General features: G+C 39.5%; 1 protein-coding gene across 3 annotated transcripts in view; it reads right to left on the bottom strand.

Moving 5' to 3' along the window:
* Positions 1–23,625, bottom strand: part of LOC311250898 (zinc finger protein 385B-like) — an 81,060-nt gene that overhangs the window by 3,350 nt on the left and 54,085 nt on the right. For 2 of the 3 annotated variants that reach the window (XM_084343038.1, XM_084343040.1), the window contains 6 exons: positions 12,361–12,515; positions 9,011–9,118; positions 4,074–4,251; positions 913–1,284; positions 583–785; positions 301–399 (listed from right to left, as the gene is read on the bottom strand). In XM_084343038.1, the coding sequence (XP_084199164.1) occupies positions 301–399; positions 583–785; positions 913–1,284; positions 4,074–4,251; positions 9,011–9,118; positions 12,361–12,515 (1,115 nt within the window). The remainder of the gene's footprint in view (positions 1–300; positions 400–582; positions 786–912; positions 1,285–4,073; positions 4,252–9,010; positions 9,119–12,360; positions 12,516–23,625) is intronic. The other variant, XM_084343039.1, reaches the window with a different exon arrangement.

The following is a 23,625-nucleotide window of genomic DNA, read 5'->3' as shown; positions in this document are numbered from 1 at the left end:
ACCAATGTCATTACGATTCATCCTCTGGCAATCATGAATGTTTGTATACATTGGCAAAGCTGATGCAGAAACATGGTGGGCGGTGCCAGCTCATGCCTGTGAAAACTGACTAATCAAACAGACAGAGGGTGAATAGAGGTGCTGCAGCAATGGTAGCTATGAGAAAAATAATGTTGCTAGTAAACATTTTCTCGTTAACATATAAGCAGAATATGGGCCCTTAAATGATAATCTGCAATGTAGAAGAAAAAAAAACAGTAATCAAATATGCGTGTGTGTCTGTGTTGGACAAATTCTTACCGCTAAGATAGCACTGGGCTGTAGTTTATTATAGGGGGTGAACTTCACCTTGACAGGCTTCCCAGCCAAACGCTCTTTGTGTCTCCTGCTGTTCATGTGCTAAAAAAGGGACAGGTATAAACAGAACAGTGATTCAGTCTGGACAGCTCTGACTAACACACCACAACAAATCGGGTTGTTTTTCCTTGTAGAACACAAAGGATAGGCATTGTTCATTTTTAGTTTTCATACAATGGTCAGCAGTAAAATGTTCATGTTTATTACATTAGGATAAACTCATACCTGCTTCAGCTGTGTCTCGGAGTTGACGGACACCTGGCACATCTCACAGTGAAACGGCTGGCTGGATACTCCCACGACCGCTCTGGTCTTGCTGCCCATTCGCTGCTTAATTCGGCAAGTGGGCCTGGGCGATGAAGTCATCTTGACCCTGCGTTGGGGCTGGCTGCTGTTCTGACCATCAAGCATCTGTTTGTGCTTAGAGCCTGATTTAACCAAACACAGAGGAAAACCAAATGTCAGAATCACAGGAAACATAAACTTTTACAAGTAAAAACTGGTTCTAACTTTTCCATGTCATTTAAGTATCACCAGTAGTGTTATAGTACACACCGCTACAGTGAGCCTCCAACTGGGAGCTGGAATTGACCGTCACTTTGCATGTAGGACAGTGGAGTTGCTGTTTTTTGTTGCTCTTGACCTCCTTAGCCTCCTCCACCTTCACCACCTCCTCCTCACCTCCTGTGGAGCTTCCCTGAGGGTCAGGGTGTGCGGCTGAACTGGTGGTCGGGCTGTCCCTCTCCGCAGGTGGACCGTCTGTAGGTAGATCAGACAGCTGAGGGCCAGGCGAGATTTGTGGGGACAACTGAGGAGAGCCAACTGAGGGAGAGTCTGTGGATGCCGGCTGTGAGGAAGGAGTGGGTGTCAAAGAGCCCCACTGGCCTTTTTCTGGTTGCTGCTGTGCAGGTTGGGAAGTACTTGGGCCTGTGGGCAGATTAATTAACAAAGAGGTTGCACTATAAGCCCATTGTTATTTGGTACTGCAATATGATATTTTAGAAGCTGTAATACGAAAGAACAGAGTCCTGTCGAATTCATTCTCAAAACAAATAGGCAGCAACATATCACCAGAATAACAGCTAACTGCTTATTGTAGCTACTGTTACTCTCTTTAAGCTCTATTTTTGGTCTCCACCATCTCGGGACACAAATATCTACCTCTTTGGCTGCTAAATTCTCCACTTCGCTCACCACCTAGTTGCTAACTTTGTCAGACTGTTGTTTGGACCTGTTTTACTAAAAACGGCTGCCTGTTGTGCCTGAAAGTGTTGACAACATAAGAGCAATTAGAGTGAACCAAAACAGTACAGCTGCGAGCCATAAAACACCAGAACAAAGAGCTGAAAGAAACTAAAAGGCTGCCGGGAACTGTAGAGTCAGATGATTATTCTCACTGGGTGTATGACTATGAGCAGCACCTTTCACATACAAGGATTATTATCACTGTTTACACAGCTTAAGAAGTCTGACATGATTTTTGTATTTTCATTTAACTGATTTACAGACCAGAAAGCATTTAGGTTTTATGACAATATTATGATAGTTAACATTAAAATGGGATTTAAAAACAACGGCTGTGACTGTTAGTGAGCGCAGCATTTAAAGTTAATTTCCACTTGTACATACTTTTTGTGTGTCTTTCACACACATATCAAGCCCTTACATACTGCTCATAAATGCCAAAAGCAGAATTAAAAAATATATATCTTTAGATATTTCAACATATTAATTCATGCATTTATAACCAATTCCACATGTAGTTTTTCTTTGAATGCAACTGTATTTTTATCTTTGTGATTAACAGTGGGATTTTCTTTCTTTGGCCATCTATTGTGTGTGTGTGTGTATGTACCTGTGTGACAGGCTGCAGCATACAACTGCCTGTACAGGTACAAAAAGTACAAGTTGTTTTGAATCGAAAATGTAAGGATTCAGCTGCCACGTTCAGATAAGCTCTTAACAATGGATGTGCTATCTGCAATATGAGCAAGAGAAAAATCACACAGCAGTAGTAGTTATATAAGACCGCAATGATACATGAATTCTGCACAATCACGGTATACATATATTTCTATCATGTAACCTTGTTATTATGCTACTTACTTTCCTTTTCTGCTCTATCCTCGCTCTTTAATTTCCATATCTTTTCCCTCTTCTTTTCAGCCATCTCAATCATCCTTCCTCTGTCTCGCTGTCTTTTATTCTCTCGCTCTGTCACCATCAATCAACAACCATGGTAACGGCTGAATGTAACAAGCTTATCATTGTGTGGTTAGAGGGAAATTGATAGGCGCTGGAACAAAATGAGAGGGGGGAAATCAATATAGAAAAGGAAAACTAGACGGAGTATAGAAAGGAAAATGGTGATTTTTTTTTCCTTTTGAGTTGAGCAGAATAAAAAAGCTGAGTGACAAATGACTGAAAGGTAGCAAAGGTGTTACTCTTAGAGCAGCTCTTTTGTAGGCGATGTTGCTGAAGAACCACTAACTATAACATTAAGAATATAGAAAGGATACTGGGGAATTTGGGTGATTTTAACAAACTAAAGTGCAGTTTACAGCAATAACAGAAAGTTATGCTGGATTTAAATGGCTGATATCAATGTTCCAGTGACAAGTAAAAAGCTATGTGCACAAGGACGCTGAGGACAGACCCCAGCACCTCTTCATTTTTATGAACATAACTGTAGTGCAGTGTGCAAAAAAAGGGTTGCATAAAGTGCATTATAAATTGGGTGGCGTTCAGTTGATACCTGGTCCTCAGCACAACTTTAAAACCCAATTTTCACTTAAACACCCACAGCTGACCCTGAGATGTCTCATCTGCTGACTGCTTGTAATGTACTTTGTTGCACCTCATCTTCCATCTTTGGCTCCAAAATACCACGCAAACTTACCAAGCTATTTTGTTCAGTACTTTGGTATCTTGTCTTATCTTTAGAGCTGGAACTATTAGTCGAAGAAAAGATGATTAATTGTCAACAATTTTGTTAATAAATTACTGCTGCTGGATCTGTGAACATTTCTGCCTGAGTCATAAGAATGGGGGTTGTATATTGAGAACAACAACTCCCAGGATCCCACACGACTTCACAATGTCATCAAACTACATCTTTTGTCTTCTTTGTTTTGGTTGAGGGACCCTTAGAGGCAGAAACGTACCGTGTGTCTAAATAGTTACTACTAACATTGAAGTGAATCTTTGAATATAATTTTGCAGTGAGAAAGATATTTGCATACATTTCTGCACATTTGCTGTGCTATTCTTTGTGGCTAGCATTAGCCACTGCTGATGGCTACCGCAACTTCATCACTATTTTAACTGCTGTTTAGTCTGATTTTGACAGGAAAACATACACTCTTTGACATGTCCATTAGCAAAGCATCATCGCATTTCATAATCAAAACAACAAACAAGTGGGAGTTGTGTTGAGCCACAAGCAAAGTCAAAATGAGAGAAAGCAACACCACCACATGCCTCTTCAGATAGCATCTCTTTTTAAGAGCTTTAAGGCTTCTCATCTTGCAGAATGTCTTTGCTTGATGAGAGTAATTACCTATCTGACAGGGCCAATGATAGCAGGACAGGTAATAGCTGGTAATTAGCCAGCTGAGTGGCAGCTACCAAGCCTTAGTGCTTACGTCTCACCAATTACCTCTAATTACTCAGAGGATGAAGTGATGGGTGCCTTTTAAAAAAAGAAAGATTTATACCTGTTATGTCTTTCAAATGTGAATCTGCGGGCACTGTTCCTCCTCCTATCATCGCCCTCTCCCTGTCTCTCTCTTTTCCTGTTGTCGATGGTCCGTTCTTCTGCCGGTTCCTCTGGTTCTCCAAGGCCTTTAGCTTGCGAGCATGTTTATGACCTTTGTAGTGGGCTTCCGCCTGGGTCTGACCGTGACACACACACACACGCAAATATGCACACACGAGCAGAAATTCAGTGTACAGTATATGAACAGAATCTCTGACATGATTAAATTAGTGAAGGACAGCATGAAATCAGTAAACTGTAATCTTTCCATCTGTTCCATCTCTTTGGCTTCACATGCTTCCATGGAGTTGGGGAGAAATTATGCGATCGAGCATTTGACTCGAAGGAAGAGTCACATCACCATTTTGATCATCATCATCGTCGTCACGATTGTGCACAAATGAGCATCAGTCGGACTCGTGGCATCTCATGAGCTCACTGGCTCATCTTTGCACTGATTTGTTCTGACACAAAATGGCCCATGTCCGTTATACTGCAACACAAAATGACCTCTGTGCCTTCCTCTGTGAGAGAAAACACATTTGTGGCAGCGCGACAACAGATGCATGCTGATTTGTGATCTCAAAATGGCTCTGGATGGCTGCAGATAAAGCGAGATGTGCTCTACAGAGTAAGATCAGCTTCCAGCATGTAGTGCAAGTGCATCAACAGAGCAACTGAAGCAAAACCCATTTATCTGGAAAACCAGACACACAATAAAATCTATACATTTATGAGCACGACTTGGCTCTACGAACAACAATAAGTTTATTATTTTATTTTTGTTTACATGCTTTAATGTTCAAAAAATACATTATTTTCTGATCCTGTGCATTGCTGCAGCACCTCTATTCACCCTATGTCTGAATGCTCTGTTTTAGTGCACGTCTCTTTAAGGCCCCCCCTCCTGAAAAGCCCAGTCTGCTCCGATTGGTCAGCTCTCACAGGCCTGAGCAGACACCACCCATTGTGCTTTTGGATCAGCTCTGCAGCTGTTTGTTCAACCACACCATACTATGGGCATAGAGAATATCCACATGGTGGCCATTTTCCTCTGACGTCACACTCAGGATGATGTTATTCTGCTGTGTTTCAGGTTGCAAGTCATATAAATGTATGGATTGTTACCATTTAACTGCTTCCTTATTAATCAGCCACACAGTGAAAATCTGGATCTGGTTGAATGCTACGTTATATGTTGTCTCAAGGAAGTTAATGGGTTATCCAATATGTTTTATCTTGTGTCATGGCCCGACTTGCTATCTTGAACGTTAGAGAAAAATGGCCGCCCTGTGAATATGGTTTATTGCTGAGGGTGTTGACTGTATAGTTTTAAATCATATTTCCTAAAATTTTACAACATATCCTTCATTTAAATAGTCTTCTTTGTCATTTAATACTAAATAAAAATGTTAACTCTTTTACAGATGAAGAAATGCATTAGGGCAGTGTTCTTCAGTCCTGGACCTGTCTTTTCACAGCAGACATTTTGAATAGTCATTGTAGGAAAAGCCCAGGTGTTGCTAATGATTTTAACGGTGGCTCAGTTCTATTCAAGTGTCCCAGAAAGCCATGTCAGTGTGATTAATACCAGGACACTGAAAGTGAAGCTAAATGGAATTCAATCATTCATTTTATTAATTACACCTGTGTTTTTACTGCTGATTGTCTTATGTGAAAAAGGCAGACAACCTACTCTCTGAAGGTGCAAAGTTCAAATAGCTTCAACAACTTGAGAAAACCATGACACCAAGAGTACAGAACAAGCAGGAGTCATAAAGGATAGGCGTGGTGATATTTTATATTTTTCTCATTAATGAAATAATCTCACGAACACACCAAAACCAACGATTAATTGATCTTAATAATAAATAATATCTGTGTAGCTAAAGCTGAAAATGTCTAATTCTTCCACTGTTGCCACGATACTATTAAAAATATATGAATGAGCCACACTGTTCCTTCTTTACAATGAACGTGGGCACTGTAATTACAATTTTTATTAATCCCACATACACTGAAAAGTGTATTAATCCTCCACTGAAAATAATCCCTGACAAATTACTCCCATTTAAAACACATGGTAAATATAACACTGCCCAGCAGTTTTAGGAGGCTATTCAGCTTTTGGAGTGATATTTGCTTCAGCACAGTTACGTGTTTCCTGTAAAAACAAGCACTAGGGTGAAATGGACCGCTAATTACCGAACATTTTCATGGGATTTTTCAACAATAAGGAAAATATAAGACATAACCAGCCTTATCCTTTAAGAGCACACATTTTTCGCAACACTAGTGCCTTTCTGTATAAGAAAGACACAAATGCGCTCCCTAAATCAACAGTGAGTCTGAGGTCAAGTGTCTCGCTTCACACGAGGCCGTTAGATAATTTGTCATCGCTCAAATTATCCGTACCAGTTTCCAGGCACACACTGTACACGGCACAGCCTCTGAGCTCAGTGTATGGAGGTCGTCTTTTAACGACTGTGTGCATTGTTAGAGTGGTGAGGGTACGAGTCCACCCCGATCAACACTTCGCATAAAGCTTGGGCCTCTACACAAACAGAAAAGGTACCACCGTGGGGTCAGAAATGCAGGGCTGAGCAAAGGGTGTACGAGCCCTTTGGCTACGTTGAATGTCAGTGCACACTAACCATTCAGCGTGATTTCCAACTGAGTCAGAGGGATGAATCTGCTCCCGTCTGCATACTACCAGTGTAGTATGAGTTCACTATGTTCCACCATAGTAACTTACAGAGAGAAAAACATGTAGAGTCAGTGTCCTAGGACGGCAGAACAAAGATCCTCAGTTAAAGACACCTGACGGAGACCGTCATGACTGCTGGATTCAAGCAGCGTTATGCATTCTCACACCACTGATGCCCAAACTCCTCGTACACAGTGAGCAACAACTGTCCTCTATGAAAGGACAGCACAATTAGAATATCACGTGTTAACCTTCAGGCTTGAATCTTTCATGCTTTTTCAGTGAGTTTAGCAGCCTTAAAGAAATAATTTGAAAATCTTCAAGTCACTTCTTCTTTTATACTCTCCAGTTATCTCATATATATTGTAGATTACATTTTCATAGTCATCAATCTTTGTCTTCATACTGAACAAACAGCTTAATATTTCTATTTTTAGGTCACTCTGTCAGTCTTTCCACAAGAAGTTCCCCAAAATATTGCAGATGCAGTTTTTGCCCTATGAGAGGCTGAAATTTGGCAAAGAGATCAAGTGTGTGTGTTGTGCGTTTGTGTTTAAGACAATTGGCTGAAAGGTACATCTGGTTTCAATTCCTTTTGTAAAGCACTTTATAACTTTTCTAAAGAAAAGGGCTTTATAAATAAAGTTTATTATCATTACGAATTTGTGTAAAATGACCAAAAAGCACACTAATGTAGAAGCAAAGAATAGCTGTTATAATTCAATTTTATGAGCAAATTAAATACAAAATTGTGGAGTTTAACCACTTCTGAATAATTAATATTAAAATGTTATTACCTCTGAATTTATTGCATTGGAATATTAGACTTCATCATCAATCTACTTGTGAATTCCCCTCTTTAAAATATCAAGTTCTGCAATTTGCACCATCAAAATTATTCTTAAGCTGTTATTTTAAGGTGAAAATATTATAACCTTCAACATAATTTTGCTTTAAATATCTATACACATGTAAAAATGTCTTAATTATTATAGACACCATCCTTTTTTCTTGGCTGGCAACGTTAGCTCTAAAGTTGAACCTCCTGGCAAGCAAGGGGGATATAAAAATGTTAGATTTGGTTGAACTTTTAAATCTTTTTGTATCAAACAAGAACTGTGGATTCACAAGTGTGTTGAACTTTAAATGACAAGAATATGTGTGTCCTTTATAAAAAACAAATATATACAAATGACTGTGAAAATGAAACCTACTGTATATAAAACACAAGCGATGAGTATAAGATATCAAAAGACTTGGGATATTCAGAAACTATTCCTTTAGTCGATTTTCCTTGTCAAGTGCAAATTCCAGCCGCTCACTGCGGCCCCCTGCTGGGGCCTGGTACCTGCCTGTAACCCGGCATCCAACTCCTGGGTCAACCAGCGCTCTCAGCTCAGCTGCAGGTAACACAGAGGGGAGGAGGAGAGAGCCTGTTAGCTAGAAAACTCCTGACAACATCCCTGTATGTCCAAAAGTACTGAGCAGAGAGAGAAAATGGTGTGGTGAGGTGAGGAAGTTAGAGTGGTATAATGGACTCGCTCCAGTGTCCTGCTTCCTTCAAGTTCCACATTTCACACAAAGAAGAGTCATTGTCATTCCACCAGGTTCCTGCTAACAATATAAATGCAAATATGCATAAATGAACTCCATAGGAATGGGAGCCAAATGAATATGAATAGGGAGGTGTGATAAGGAGGAACGAAGCAACAGAACTAGCTGACTGGCTTCCTTTTAAGACCCACTGGTTGATTAAAAAATGGAAGCTGCATAAATATACTGATTGGACTGATAAGAGGAATAGCTTGTATGAAATGTGATGCAAATATTTGGATGCTCGACTAAAAAATAAATCAGCAGATGAGATTTAGATGACAGTTCGTGAGACAACAAGTGTTGTTTGTGTTTTAAAGCACGAACGTTTAGAGATGCAAACATCAAGTGTCAGAGGGTCTCGCAGTGAGAGAAGTGAGATAATGCTGATTTAAAGCTCCCGTCATAAAATGCAAACTGGTTGATGTGATTTGACTAATGAGTACATTCTGCAGAAAACAGATAAGAACTGAGTGGACAAAGTTTTGTTTTTTTAACTCCCCGCAGCCTTCCTTTGAGCTGTTGTTCTATCAAGTTTACCTTGAGGAAAGAAAGTGGGATTTCGGAGAAAACGACTGAATAATAATCGGACTTACAGTGGAGTTGAATCGCAGGTGACAGATGTTACAGGAGATGATGGGCTTCTTCTTGGGTGGAGCTACACCAAAGGTGTGGTTGATCACTGCCTTCTGCACTGGGTCCATCTACGACAAGAAACGCAGCCACATGCACATGCACATTCATGAACGTGTTAGTCCTGTTTCATGTTTTCTCTCTGCGACCTTACAGTATAATGCTCAGGGAGAGTAAAAAGGCTTTTTCAGTAAAGCAGTTACCCGACGATGACTCAATACCATGAGAAAAAAATACTGTAAGACAGTTTGAGTTCAGCCTTTGGGATCATTGTCCTCATTTCCTGTCATCTCTATACTGCCACGGACTTATAAAGCCAACAGTGCAGTGAAGAAGGAATTATTTCTGACATCCACCTTCTCACAAAACATAAGTGTCACAATATATGCAGAACATTTTCAGCCGTTAGAAAATGCTTGTGACTGCCTGTGGTGGAAGAAGTCCTTAGATCGTTTACTGAAGTTAATGTACAAATTGGCCTCAAAATGTAATTAACGACCTACAGTATATGTTTTTGTTTGTTTCCTTTCCTTCAGTGTTTTCTACAGGTTCTTGTACATGTAAAAGAATGTGAACGTTTAAAAGGTCAAAGTCCAACAGAAGCTCCTCTCTCCCACAACAAACACTGCTCCTGAAACGCCTCGTCAACAGTCCCGCCTTTAATCCTGTTGTTTTGTGACATCACACTATGTCACCATGTCACACATAATTTATGCCTAGCGACTAGTTTGGCACATAAGAATTGATTTAGCACAGCTGCTCTGTTGTTGTTAGCGGCGCTGGCTCAGGCGTGTGTGAACTGACCAATCAGAGGCGTCAATGTATTCAATCATTTATTCTTATTCAAGGCATGCTGAGTTGAGCTGAGTAATTAAAACTTTATTCAGTTAAACCCTTATCGTCAATAAAAATCCTGTTAATCCTAAACTGATGCATATCAAAATGCTTCCTGTAACTGTTAACTCACAGCACCTGGTGTTCATTCATAATAGTCTTTTAAATTAAACATAGTGCATTTCAATTTGTTGTCATGTTGTGTTTACAGTGCAGTCGCATAGACTGTAATTGTTTTATCTTTCCATTGATGAGTGGTCCTTGAATGAGCACAGATACACTCTACTACCACCACCACCATCAGTCATTTACAAGTTGTCAGTGCTTGTTTGTGTGATTAAGTGTTAATAATGGATGTAAGCTGTGAGTATTGTTTTAGAATAAAAAATGAACACATTATAATTCTGAATTCACACTTTTTAAATAACTCCTCTTCTGTTCATATTTTTACTCCCTACAGGGCAGCTGTGTTAGCTGAGTCATATTTTTAGCATTAAGTGTCAGACAGGAATCTTCTCCCAGCCTCCCACATGCCGGGTGACATTTTGCGTGTTCCTCTGACTCATTAAGGGTTAAAGCAACTTGTAGACAGTTATGGTCTGCTGCTTCAGAGCCAGACCAAACATGTATGAGAAGCTTTATATATGGGATGTCTCAGTTATATATTTTTTTTTACCACTGATTGGATTCAAGTTATATTAAGATAATTATATTTTCCCTTACAGCATCGCTGCAAAGTGCAAATTTCAGGTCACATAAAGTTCTTTATGTAAGACATACTTTACAGTTTATTAGTTCTTCTTTGCAGAAAGTTTTCTTCATGGTTTATGTAAAAGAAGACTCTTTGGGTTATGGACTGTTGGTTGAACAAAACAAGCAATTTGAGGATGTCTCTTTGGGCCCTGAGAATTAGAGATGAACAATTATTTAACATTATATAGCCAAAAAGATGAATCTATTAATCGTTAAAATAACTGTGAGTTGGAGCCCGAGTTCAGGTTGACAGCAGCTTGTGTTGCAGATATCACAAGCAATTATTTTTCCAGTTTGTAATTCAAAATGCTTGCAATGCAACATTTTAGCTTCTCTTTGTCTTTCTAAAATGTATGCATTCCTGCTGCCAAGTTGATGATAACTTGGACACTATCCAAGTTGTGGATGATATCTGTTTCTATAACAGATAAAGGATTTAAAGGATTGTGAGGGCCAAAGGGTAATAAATACATGAGGAACAAAGATGTAGCTGCATCAGCTTTTGGGATAACTCCAGGTAAATGCTGATTGTTATCACTTTTCATAATCTGAGCTTTAGTTTTGTCGCAGTTTCGTTTTTGACTAGACTTCTTCTTAACATGCCATTTGAGGCTGTTTGAGCTTTGATTTGTTTTCAGCAAGTTTCGAACATAGAGCACAGTCACACAGAGTAATGTTAGCCTAGTTATCTAGTCAACCTTGACAAGCTACAGGCCTCGAATCAACCCCATCAACCAAATAAGTGGACTTACTGAAAGTAACAAGACAGAATGATGGTCTGTTCTAATGAGTCCTTAATTGGACTCAATTTGTTCAAAACCATCACAAATCTCATGTGATGTTAGAAATGATGCCTGACCCCAAGTGGACCTGACGGCAGCAGCTGACACACTCAATCAAGTCCAACTTAACTTGAATATTTATTTTAGGGTTGAATACAGGATTAAAATATTATGATCTCACATCTTAATTGAAGTTTTTTTTAATACATATCTATTTTATACATATATTATTACATTTTTATTTGAGATTCCGCCAATAAATACATTATTGATTGATGTAAAATTACATTATGATACCGTAATAAACATCTGAAGTCATTGTAAATATAACAATTTACAGTAAATTTACAGGGGTGTTACAGCAAGGTACTGTGTTTTCACATTAACCCAACCATATTGCTTGTAAGAATTATAGCCTGTTAGCATGTGTACCTTGTTGGACAACTTGCAGGCCTGTTAGCATGTTACCATTTGTACCTTTTTTTTTAAAACTACAATATTTTACTACTAAATAACTGTATGGTGTTGCACCCTAATTGCAGTATTTCCTTGTAATGTTTATGTTTATTTTATTTAAAGAAGGGACAATGCACATTAATTAACATGCGCACCAGAGTCTATCATGTAATGTACCTTTAACTTTTGTTTTTTACAGCCGCTTAAATTCAAATTCACAGCAGCTTACTGTAATATTCCGAATAATTACCCATCATGCATTGCAGAGGCATAAATGCAGTAGTTTGCTGTGAAAATTTACTGTGACAACCTGCTGTTTGTTTTGTATCCTTTGGATCTGACTATGAGATGCACTTGGGCTGAAGAGGTTAAACCAGTTTTAAAGTCTGATGTTACCAAAACACTCGGCAATCTTTCCTCTTTTTAGGAGAAAACAATAGATTTTATCGTTGTGTTTGGGGCTAGAAAATAGAAATGTGACATCATACCGTGTTGAAATTGGGGAAGAGGCTGAGCGGCGAGGAGCTGTTGACCCTGAGCGGCAGAAAGTGCTCCAGCTGGGCATGAGTCTGCGGCTGGAGGGGTCGACAAGGCAGAGGCAGGGAGCCCAGGAGTGGGTGGACCTGGCTCTGGGAGAGGGCACCTACAGCAGGGATGATCACATTTAAGTAAACACATCATTGCTACAACTGTTTCCTTTAAGTCCTGCAAAGATTTACCATCTTTAACACATTTGTGGATTTGGAGAGCGATCCTTTTTCATCTGAGGCCACCAAAGCTGCACATCCTTATACACACACGAGGATAAAGACGGAGTCTGACATCAAGACCCATTCCCGCAGTAAATGATTCACTCTGTACAGCTTTAATGACTTCAGTAATAGCAGGGGATAAATGATGGGAGGCTTTGCGCGGCCTTTTCCTGCTTTACAAGTCCATAGTTTATCTTGATGAATGACTCTGGCCTTTCGGCACAGCGTGGTATTGTTCCTCAAATCCTGCAAATGGTCAGTCAACATAAAGACGAATGAATTGTAGGGAGTATTTAAGGCATAACGTGACTGATAGTACAAACATATACTTTGTGATATATTTGTTTGCATTTCACTGCTCACTAATTTTCTGTCTTCTTGCATATTTTACCTCCAGTGTTTGTGTTGATGAACCCCACAGCAATTTCACCATCATGCTTTGCTCTGAAATCTCCTTCCACATGACCTCTCATCTCATCAAGCTTAATTTTGGTTGACCTGAATGCTTTCAGACTGCTCATGCTTTAAAGAGCAGCACTGACCTTTGTCTAGACCCAAAGTAAACATTCGTGCTCTCACATTAAAATGCACATAAGCATGGTGATTACAGGATGTTTGTAATGCCGGTATGCTGAAAAGTCCTGATGTTTGTTACGTTGAAAGGTCACATGTAAATGACAGAATACAAGTTAAAGTGAATATAAGCAATGGGTCTATGTTCGGTTTATGTGTGAATGTCGTGTTTATTTAATCAATTTATTTATTGTTATCAAATGTACAATGTAAATGATTGACTTTCGCAAAGGCAGTTCCTTTAGACAGTTGAGACCTTTTAGTCTTTTAGACAATACATTACACACCTATACATTCATGTATAGTATACTTGTAACATACATTACTATTTATTCTTACAGACCTGTACATGACCTTGTTCTAGTTTTTAGTTTAACTTCAGTTTCTAGTCAACATTTTAGTTATATATTTTTATTAGTCTATTTTTGTATTTATCACTTTGCAAACTCCCCCAAAACATCAGTCACAACAGATGGATAAACAGTTTGTTGAAGGCTGCAGCACAACAACAGTAACAGTAGAGTTCATGATTTTCACTGCATTTCAGAAAGTTGACTTGTAATAAGCTGTGGTACATCAACTTGTTCGTATCAACTTCAGTATAGTCTCCGACCTTAATACAAGTGTTTATATACAGTATTCAAACTTTGAGCATTTACATACAGTATTACAGTATATATGTATCCTTATTGGTGATTTTGACGGTAAAGAAATGGCAGGAAACAAAAGAGACAAACAAAAGGTCCAGGGGACATTGCAGTTCCTGGTCAGCACCTTAAGCACTTGAACCCTAAAGGTCCAAATATTTCCTTTAATGTTCATAAAACAAGACCTTGTTTTGGCAGCTAGTTATGGTCTGTAAGTTATAATAGCCATAATAGACATAATAGTCAATTGCATCTACATTCCTTCATTACCTCTCTAAAGTAGTTTTCATTGTAAGTGGCGTGGTTCGCCATTCTCTGGGCTCAAGTTACTGGAATCCAACTTTCCAGTATCCAATTTTCTACTTTCCCACAAGTTGTCATGTCGTAAGTTGTGGTACACCAACTTTTTCTCACTATGGTTTGACTACTTTCAAGTTGGATAGTAGTTTGTTCAATGTCTTGATTATAAGTACTTGACTTCAAAACCTGTTGGTTACACATCAGTTTCTCTCCAAAATTAAGTTTACTCAAACTAGAAACTCCACATTGTTTTGAGGTAAAAAAAAGAAAAAAAAAGAACAAAATGTACGATGGAAAACCTGACACATTGCAAGTAGCCTACTCTTTTTTTTCTTATACAATACAATATGTTTTTCCTACATTTGAAAACTTGGCTGGCCTTGGTATGGATTTAAAGTTTGCGGTTATTGAGGGTGGAGGGGAGGTTTGGCCTTAGCGGGACGGAAAATGTCAAAAGGGGTTTGATGAGATGGCTCAAAGGAGCATTGGCTGGTAGGGGGAATCTTCTGCACAGTAAAATTCAATGAAATTGACTGACGGAGCCAGAAGTATTAACATACCAGATGACGACTGGAGGATGAAGAGAGATGACTCACTAACTTTGGATTTAGGAAAGATACTTGAGGAACCAACAATGTGCGTGTTAATCTCCTTCTGGGTTACGATAACGACTGAAATGAAGAGGTTTTTATTACAGCATCAAAGCAAAGATTATCTCCAAGTGTATTGCTCATGAGCACCTGGGCATTTTCTCTAAATACTGCAGAGAGTGAATTGACTCATTCTAAAAGCTGGAGTCTAACGAGGATATTTCATGGAACTGTAAATCACAGCAACAAGAGAGCAATTTTCCCCATTTCCTTCACCTCTGGATTTCAGGTTTTATCTTTGGGGAAGATGCAGCTTTGAAAGTCTTTAAGCATTAGCATGTTTGCACTTATCTAAACCCATATTCAATATGCTTCTTAAAGCCTGAGCAGAGGCAGAGCGGAGGAAAGGAAAAAAAAACAAAACAAGCTTTGCAGATTCAAAACATGCTCAAAGATATTTTATGAACAGCACTGCAGAGGATATACTTCACACTGTACAGGAACATGAATTTAGGAGTCATATAAAAAAAGTTAAAGCGATTAAAGAAGTCGAGTCGTTCCGTGCAGGTGACCTGGGGTTTACTTTAAGCAACAACTAACAGAGCAGCAGTAGCATTTGATGTAACACATCACAGCGTGTCGTGTGATGTTGTTTTATCACCGCCTGCAGCTACAAAATGCCTCGGGGTACTGTTTTCTGGCAGTGAATATGACAAAGCCTGCCAGCATTTGTTTTAAATCTGCTTCAAAGTAATCAAAACAGATTCCTTATATGGAAGTGAATTATGAAAATACAGTTGGGAATAACAAACAAGTGTACAGCCTTGCCAGCTGCTTTGTGAGTCTGTCCTTTGAGCTAAATGCATGCTAATACGCTCATAATGGCAATGCTAGCAAGCTAATGTTTACCATGTTCACTTGTTACCTAGTTAGTAGGGTTGAGCAAGTACTCGTCTACAGAGTTAAAGAGCTAAATGGGTCGCTACATATATTTTTGGCCAGATGTTAAATATACCTAGGCTGCCCACCCAAGTAAAATATATGTGTGGGAAACACTGCTAACTTTAGATGCATTTTCAGTGTGCATCATATAGTAGTGTAGCCTGGTAATATGCTTAGTAGTTGTGACGTTCAAGTCATGCGACCGCGATTTAGTGTGTCTATAGCCTCATGTAAGCTTTTGTGAAGACTATCTTGCTGAACAAAACGTGTAAGGATCATAAACTTGTGTTTATTTTCTGCAACGAACTTCTGAGTTAGCCTACAAAAATACTTTACCCCTTTGGCTCTCTATACCTGTAGGCTACTCGTGATGAAGGAAAATCTTAAATGGGTCGCTGACTGAAGTTTATGGATTCAAGTTTTAACTAAACATATGTTGTGTGAATAGCTTTCTAATAAACCATAAATATAGCAACTTAAAAAAAACATAACAAACATAATTATAAGACAACATAATAACATTAAATAAGGATTAAAAATAAGAATTATATCTTGTGCTTAAATGTTGAATAATGTCACAGCTATTGTTAAAAATCTGACCAACAAATGAGAAGAGAAACAATAGAGCTTCAGTGCTACCGGAGTGCTGAATGACATATTGCGGGCACAGAAGATACTTGCTGTCAAAATACAGTAGTTTGAAAGCCACGCCGACCATGCTGCCATCTTCTAGAGCCACGCTGCTGGCCTAAAGTCGTCGATCCGTCAAATTGAAATTTTACGTACTGGGAATCAAACCACAAAAAAAACATTTTAAAAAGATGAACTACTAGAAGCCTTCATCCCCTCAGCTCATCGACAGACTGACCAACCAAATTACTCCAGCACACCAGTGAGGGATTAACCTCAAACCACAAAATTGAACAAACTAACACTATCTGCCTGGAACGCTGAATAGCAAACACAAAGAAAAGTGAATTTCCATCTGATTCACTGTGGATCAACATTGGCTGTTACATCTCTTCAATACAGAGAAGAGACAGATGTGACAAAAAATACAGAACCAGCTACCAAAAGGGAAAAGACGACAGTGTTGAGCAGAGTAAAAACAAGACAGCCTATTGGGAAAACATCTCTGGAAAACAGAAAAAAATCGGGGACAGCCAGTGCTTAAAGTAACTCAATCAACCTGAAGTTGTTCCACCCTAATCTTCATTAAATAAACATTACATTACTTCTTGTCTTGTTTTAACACTGTTAATTTTATGTATTAAGTGATTTACAGGCACCCCAGCATAACATGCGCAATTTTGAATTGGAATTTAAAATGAGAGGAGGGATTAAAGTTGAATATGACTGTTTATTTGATCCTGCATGTGTAATGTGCACCACAGATCTCCCTGGAAAACACACATACACAAAAGCACGCAGACGAGATATGTGTTCACTGATTTGATTTTGTTTTTGATAAATTCCAATTTCATTTAAACGCTCCACCAGGACTGTTCATCTACCGCCGTTGCCAATAAAGTGTACTGAATCGCGTTACACTGAATCGAGAGCGAGTGACGGAGTAGCGAGAAATGAGAGAAAGTGAGAGAGCGACAACCACGGGCAGAGGAGAGACTGTTTTTTTTCCTCTCTCTCCACTAGGCCGATGTGCTTAATCTGCCTGTCAGTATGACTTTTGGGGACATTGATTCCCTCTCCTACACAAATCTGAAATTGATCTCATTAATCTCCCATGCATATATTCAGAAAACACAGCAGGGCGAGACGTTTAATTAACTGCATTTTGCGCTGAACAAACTAGAAACTGCCGTCATCTGCGAGAGCTCGTAACAGATCAGACGACGAGAGGAACATGCTCATGACGGAGCTCTTCCTCTCAAGACGCCCGTCTCGTTTGCGTCCAGAAAGTGTCACAAAAGCTTCAAGATGGACTAAAGCTGTGGTTATATTAGTTTCATCAAATCATGCTGGGAATGTGTTAACCAGCAGGCCTTGATTAGTTTTTATAAATAGTCACTCATCAGTTGAACTCGAATTCATGAACTCAATTACAGTACCCAGAACTTAAAATAAAAAGTCTGAGAGGGATTTAGTTAAATCATTAAAGATATAGTAAAGATAAGTAAATATTTTTTTGGGATGAGGACTTACTGTTGTGTTTGCAACATAATACGTTGACTGCGGTTTAACCTTCCAATAAAGAGCACGACAGAGCAGTTAATGTTACCCTAACCTTTGATGGCATCCAGGACGGTCTACACAGTCAGGAAATGATACACAGCCAGTCATGAACAATCATGCCTGTTCATTTGAAACCCCACAACTAATGTACAGTTAGTTAAATATATGTTCCTCGAAATAATGCACACTTTCACTGGCTATTTAGCCAGACATGCTAGCGAATGCAGGTTAGAGCAGCAAAACACTGTTTTAGTCATCATACTTCTGCTCCTTGCAGGAGGTTAGCAAACAGTAAATTGAGCAGAGCGCTCTGCTCACATCAATTTTGATTTTCCTCTTCATTCATGCTGCTATAAAAGTTATTTCACCTTTTCAAAAATGGGCCAGTTCCTGCTCACTAATCTGTATTCACTTCCCTTTTCTAAGCAGGAAGATAGCTTCTTCACGGAGGCTGGAAGTGTAGGTCACAGCAGCCAACCTTCCCTTATTGAGAAGGGATAAAAGATTATGAGCTGCAGAAATTATAGCACCTTGAAAAAACTGGGGGAAAAGCTTAATCTCTATTATTTCCAGGATTAGTCTCTGGGTGACTCAACATCACAGCAATCACAGAGGGAAGGAAATGGCATCTTTTCATGAAGGGTGGAAAAAAGAGGGGGGATGAGAGGCTTTCATTGCAACGAATCAGAGCGAAAGCATCAGAGGAAAGGCTGCTTCGGCTCCTTTCATGGTGAATGCATTTCCCGGGATCATCTATCGGAGCCAGATTCTCCGTCTTCAGTTTGAACCAACATGGCGGTGTGGAGGCACGCTCTCCTTTCTGACACCCACTAACATCTCCCTGATGAGCCTCTCTGTTTGGTGTTAATGCTTTGTGACATTAACAATTGAATTATTTTTCTTCATCTCACTGAATTTAACGTGAAAGGCATTTAACATATTTTGCTACTATTACCACCAAAGTATGTTTAATGAATTATGCATCTCTGGAGAGCGATTTAAGCATGAGAGCAAATTCAGTCAGAGCGACAGAGACCAGAGACATTGTGGTGAAAGTATTATCTATAGCAAAACAAAATGCAGACGGAAAACTGAAGGAAAATGCAGAATATTTTGCTCCTGAGGGATTTGCTCTGGCCCGATTGTCCTCATAGGTTTGGGACGAATTAGGCTCAAACTTACTTTTATTCCCTCAAGGTTGATCTCAGTCAAGATTCATTTTATTTGTTATCTTTTCTCTCTAAATGAAGCAAATGTATGCAACCACATAGTGTTAAGCCTATTGTTGCTTACCGTTTATCACAAAAACATTGACTTTTCATGAGAAGAACAGCAGCCCTGGTTCCAGCTTTGTGATTATGCAATTTTTGGATAAATTAATGGATTTTTAAGTGTTTTTTTTCCGTTAACCTAAAGCAACATTATGCAACATTTTTTACCATTTAACATTTTTCATCTGACATCAAATTTTTTAATTCATCTTGTTTGCAAGAATATAGACTCTACAGTCAACAGATGGCTTAAATATCACTTTAGAAACCACAAATCTGCTAATGTGAATATATAATATGTGGTGTTGACACGAGGGCATCCACACAATCTAAATCTGGGCCCATGGTGTCATATTAACCATCTGTGTTAGCACCAAGTAAAGCTTCTAATTACAAGACATTTTACAACTCACCCTGGTTAATATTTATGTACATAAAACTCTATTTAGGACATAATGAGTATTCTGTGCACAATATTTTGTTACTACCGCTGTAGTGTCATTACAATCACAGCATCAGACGTCATTTTAAATCAACATAACCCTTTAATATACTGCTACCTATGTCAAAATTAGCCATTTTCTCTATTGACATTCACCTCTACTGCACTGTGTATTCTATAGGTGCATGTCAGAAAGCCCCACTCGCTCTATCTTTAACGAGCAATAATCTTTCTATTTGCAGAAACAGTCACAACAAACACTTTAATGGAATAGGCAGGATTAAGCAGCGGGGAATGTGAAACTGAAATACTAAAATGTAGCTGCCTCTTCTGACAGTGACTTGCTGTTAAGCCTGCAAAACACATCGTCAAATAATGAAAATTGAATGGTATGTTTTCCACTTCATAATAGCATGAGGCACACAGCTTTCTGAGTCATAAAACAGAAGTGGTTAGTGCACTGCGCTTTCGCAGTAATGATGATGCCATTCATTGCTTACACAACAGGCAGAGAACGAGGCATTTATGATGAGCTCTGGAGGATGAATTAGCATCCATTAAAACTGCCATTGACAGCTCCGCTTAGCTCCCACCACTGGAAACAAAACGGCGGAGAGTGAAGGCCTAATTTCCATGATGGCTTAAAACGCTGCCCCCGCCTTGCACTGTGTGGTCTTTAAATAAATCATCTTTATTGTGACAAAGTACATTTAGGCCACGACTGGCGGCCAACAGGCAAATTCTCCCGCTGGCTGTCACTGTCTATTTAAACTCACACAGCCGCAGCTGGCAGAGCCGGCGGCTTCATGAGAATTTCTACCTGCGGGGAAGCATCCAGCCCAGATCATGCTCCCCGTGGTAATCTGTCCTACTTTCAACTGGAGCACTATGGGCCCATTTTCACCCCAGGGTCCATAAACTTCTATTGAATTTGTTCAAGGTGAAACGCAGGACGAGTGTCCTCTGGTCAAAGAAAAATCACAGGATACCGTGATCACTGTGGACACGAGCTGCAGCAGCTTTTGCAGTAATGTCCACACAGGAGAATTAAAGAATCACTTTCACAATCTTTTGTCCACAAAACAGCAGATCAGCATTGAATGTTATACACATCTCCTTACTGGAGGCTGCAACTTTTTATTTATATTATTTTCACAGAGTTTCCACTACGGATCATACTTAGTCTGGTGTAAATACTGGCACCAAATTCTGTTTAATAACTGCCCTGTCTGGTACATTAAGAAAGTAATGGTCTGATGCATCATTTGAGTTCTTCCATTTCTGTACTTTGCTTACATCGCGAAGACTTTGTCCTTTAAAAACAGGTAAACACAAAAACCTAGTCCAATACGCATGATGTGCGTTAACATTTTTGATTCTGATATGTTTTTGCATCACGGCCATAAAGGATAAACAAAAACTACAAGATAACACCGATCTGCAGGGAAATGAGCATTTATCCACTATCAGTGCAGCACAGATAGAGCAGCGTTTGTCGTGTTTTGTTTCTTTTACCGACCTGCTGCCCTTCCATAGCGCTCTGCACGTCTGTATCAAGCACACTTAAAATAAACTGCCACCATCTGCTTGAATTGAGATAAGCCTGAGTCCAATCAGACTCGCTGAAAGGCAGTCAGCAGATGTGCGGCACATACTTATTGATATTTAAAGTCTGTCGCAGCTTTATCCGCCCCATGAACTTAGTAATTAGCAGCTTTCTGTCTCGATGCTCCTCTCTGGCTGCGTGCCTGGTGGAGGGAGTTTGAAGGATCTTCCATTAGCGGCTTCAGAGATGAGAGTCACAGGATCTCTGCTTACCGGTGCATCTCTAAAGATGTTTATCAGGGATGCATTCAAGAAGATGAACAGCCATCAGCAAATTTATTGGAGAGGGCAGGAAGGGTATGTTCAGGGCTCAAGTTTATCAAACCTGACATGCTGGAGAACAATGCTGCTGTCTGTCAAATGACCGTTCACTAAACCCTTCTGGAACAGTGATGGTCCAATCATAACTTAGGCACAGCAGGCCTGTCGTGAGAATGATGTTCAGCATATAAAAAGTCTGGAGAATCTTGTTTCTGTTTTTCAGCCTTTCTTAAAACAAAACTAAAGAACTAAAGTGTAAGGATTGGATTAAAAAAATGTCTTTATCTGTTCTTTCGTGAGCTTCAATCATTAGCACGTCAGGTTAACTAGGAGGCCTTTGTATTGGCCAAGTCAAACCATGAAATAAATAAATCGTGACCTCACTGTATCACGGGAAAACGGGGGAAATAATATGCTTGACCCATGACCATAAAGGGCTTCCGTAGATAAGTAATTGCTGGTGAAAATCCAACATTTCCTGGTTTTGCTGCTTCATACTTAAAGTTTAATGACTAAATAACAGGGGACTTTTATTGAGAATAATTTATAGGAAATTAAATGTGTTTCACATGAAATTAGCAGAGATTTGATAGCTGCAATTCTTGGATAATACTGCAGGGAGGAGGAGTACTTACAGTTGCTCATCATAAGTGAAAGAAAACACTTTCGAGCAGTTAACCTTGTGGTGAAAATGGTGAAAGCAAGTTTTGGATGCCACTCTAAAAGTTACAATATACTGAAAACAAACAAACAAAAATAGAAGTACGTAAGCTATAAGGAGGTAAAATATATTGATGATCATACGTACAATATTAGGACAACCAGCTCTACAATACAGGAACACTACTGCTTCTTTATTTCCACGTTTTCCTCATTGATCATGTGATGAAGATGCTGAGTCCAGCGTGCTAGGAGTGCAATGTTAAACCAGTGGACTGGTTTTCAAAACTTTCCGCCTACATACATTAACCACAATGCACCTTAGCCACGGAGTGACATCACTGGAGGGAATTAACAGATTACATGCAGCCTCCTCTGGAGCCACAAAAGGCTTTATAATACTTTTTATTTTCACATGTGCAGCAGTACTCCTCGAGACCAGTGAACACAAATTAATGTGTAAAATTGGTGGCGTTACCCTTTAAGAGCCCATTTACAGGATTACAAATTTTCGGGGGAAACGTTGATCCTCTAAATATATCACGTTGCACGTTGGTTAAAAACATCCATCTTAACTACAAGGGGAAAGTCTGTGTGAGCTGACCTAATCATGCACACACCCTGATTGCATGAATCATAACAGAGAGCACTTGAACATTTTGGGCAATGTCATGTCTCCTGGCAGCCGCATATCTCAGCACGTTTGCATTTCCTGCTTGATTTTCGAGGCACGTTGTCGGATTTGGAAGGAACAATATTTTCATTCAAGTCAGCATTTCGGCAAATACCAAACGTGAATGCATTTCGCTGACAGAATGTGTAGTTTGAGTGCGCGTGTGCATTCATGTGAGTATCTTAAATTGAAGCATGTGCAGCATTTGAGCCGTTTAAGAGTTTCTGTAACAATTGCCCTCAATCGTTTGTCATCACTGCAAAGAGAGATTAATTCTGTAGAAAACAGAAAATGTTCTCAGTCAGCAGGTGATCACGTACAGCAGCCAGCAGGAGGTAGAAATACTGCAAAGCCAACCTTATGCATGTCCAAAGTTAGAAACAGTCCACTTTTCCTCAAAGTTTATGTCGACAGCGGGGTTCAGACAGAAGCAGAGCCACCGGCTAACAGCTCCCGTTTGAAGGACATGGAAGGAGTATCAGTGCCAGTGTCCTCCAGAGTCCGTTCCCCAAAGGTGGCGACACAGAAATAAACCGCTTCAACAGAACAAATTGTCATTTTGCCAGAGTGCTGGATCCCATTTAGACTGTGTGTTTAGTTGTGTTGTTGAACAGGATATCATTTCTTCATATCACAGAATGTCTCTCAGGGGGACTCTGACAGGAAAGTGCAAATGAAAACCAAACAGAGATGTGAGACAGTAGCACTCTCGTTAGTTGGCTAAAAATCTTACACATTCACTTCTCTCTCTTTCTGGCGGTTGAATGTGCTCAGTAAATCTGATGATAACCAAACTGTGATTATGTAAAAACTTGATGGTGGCACAACATTAATCCTCCACAAG

This window comes from Pagrus pagrus (assembly GCF_965226575.1).
Source record: "Pagrus pagrus genome assembly, chromosome: 21".
In the NCBI taxonomy this organism is placed as follows: Eukaryota; Metazoa; Chordata; class Actinopteri; order Spariformes; family Sparidae; genus Pagrus; species Pagrus pagrus.
Note: the sequence above shows the minus strand (reverse complement) of the source record. Positions and strands in the feature narration are given on the sequence as shown.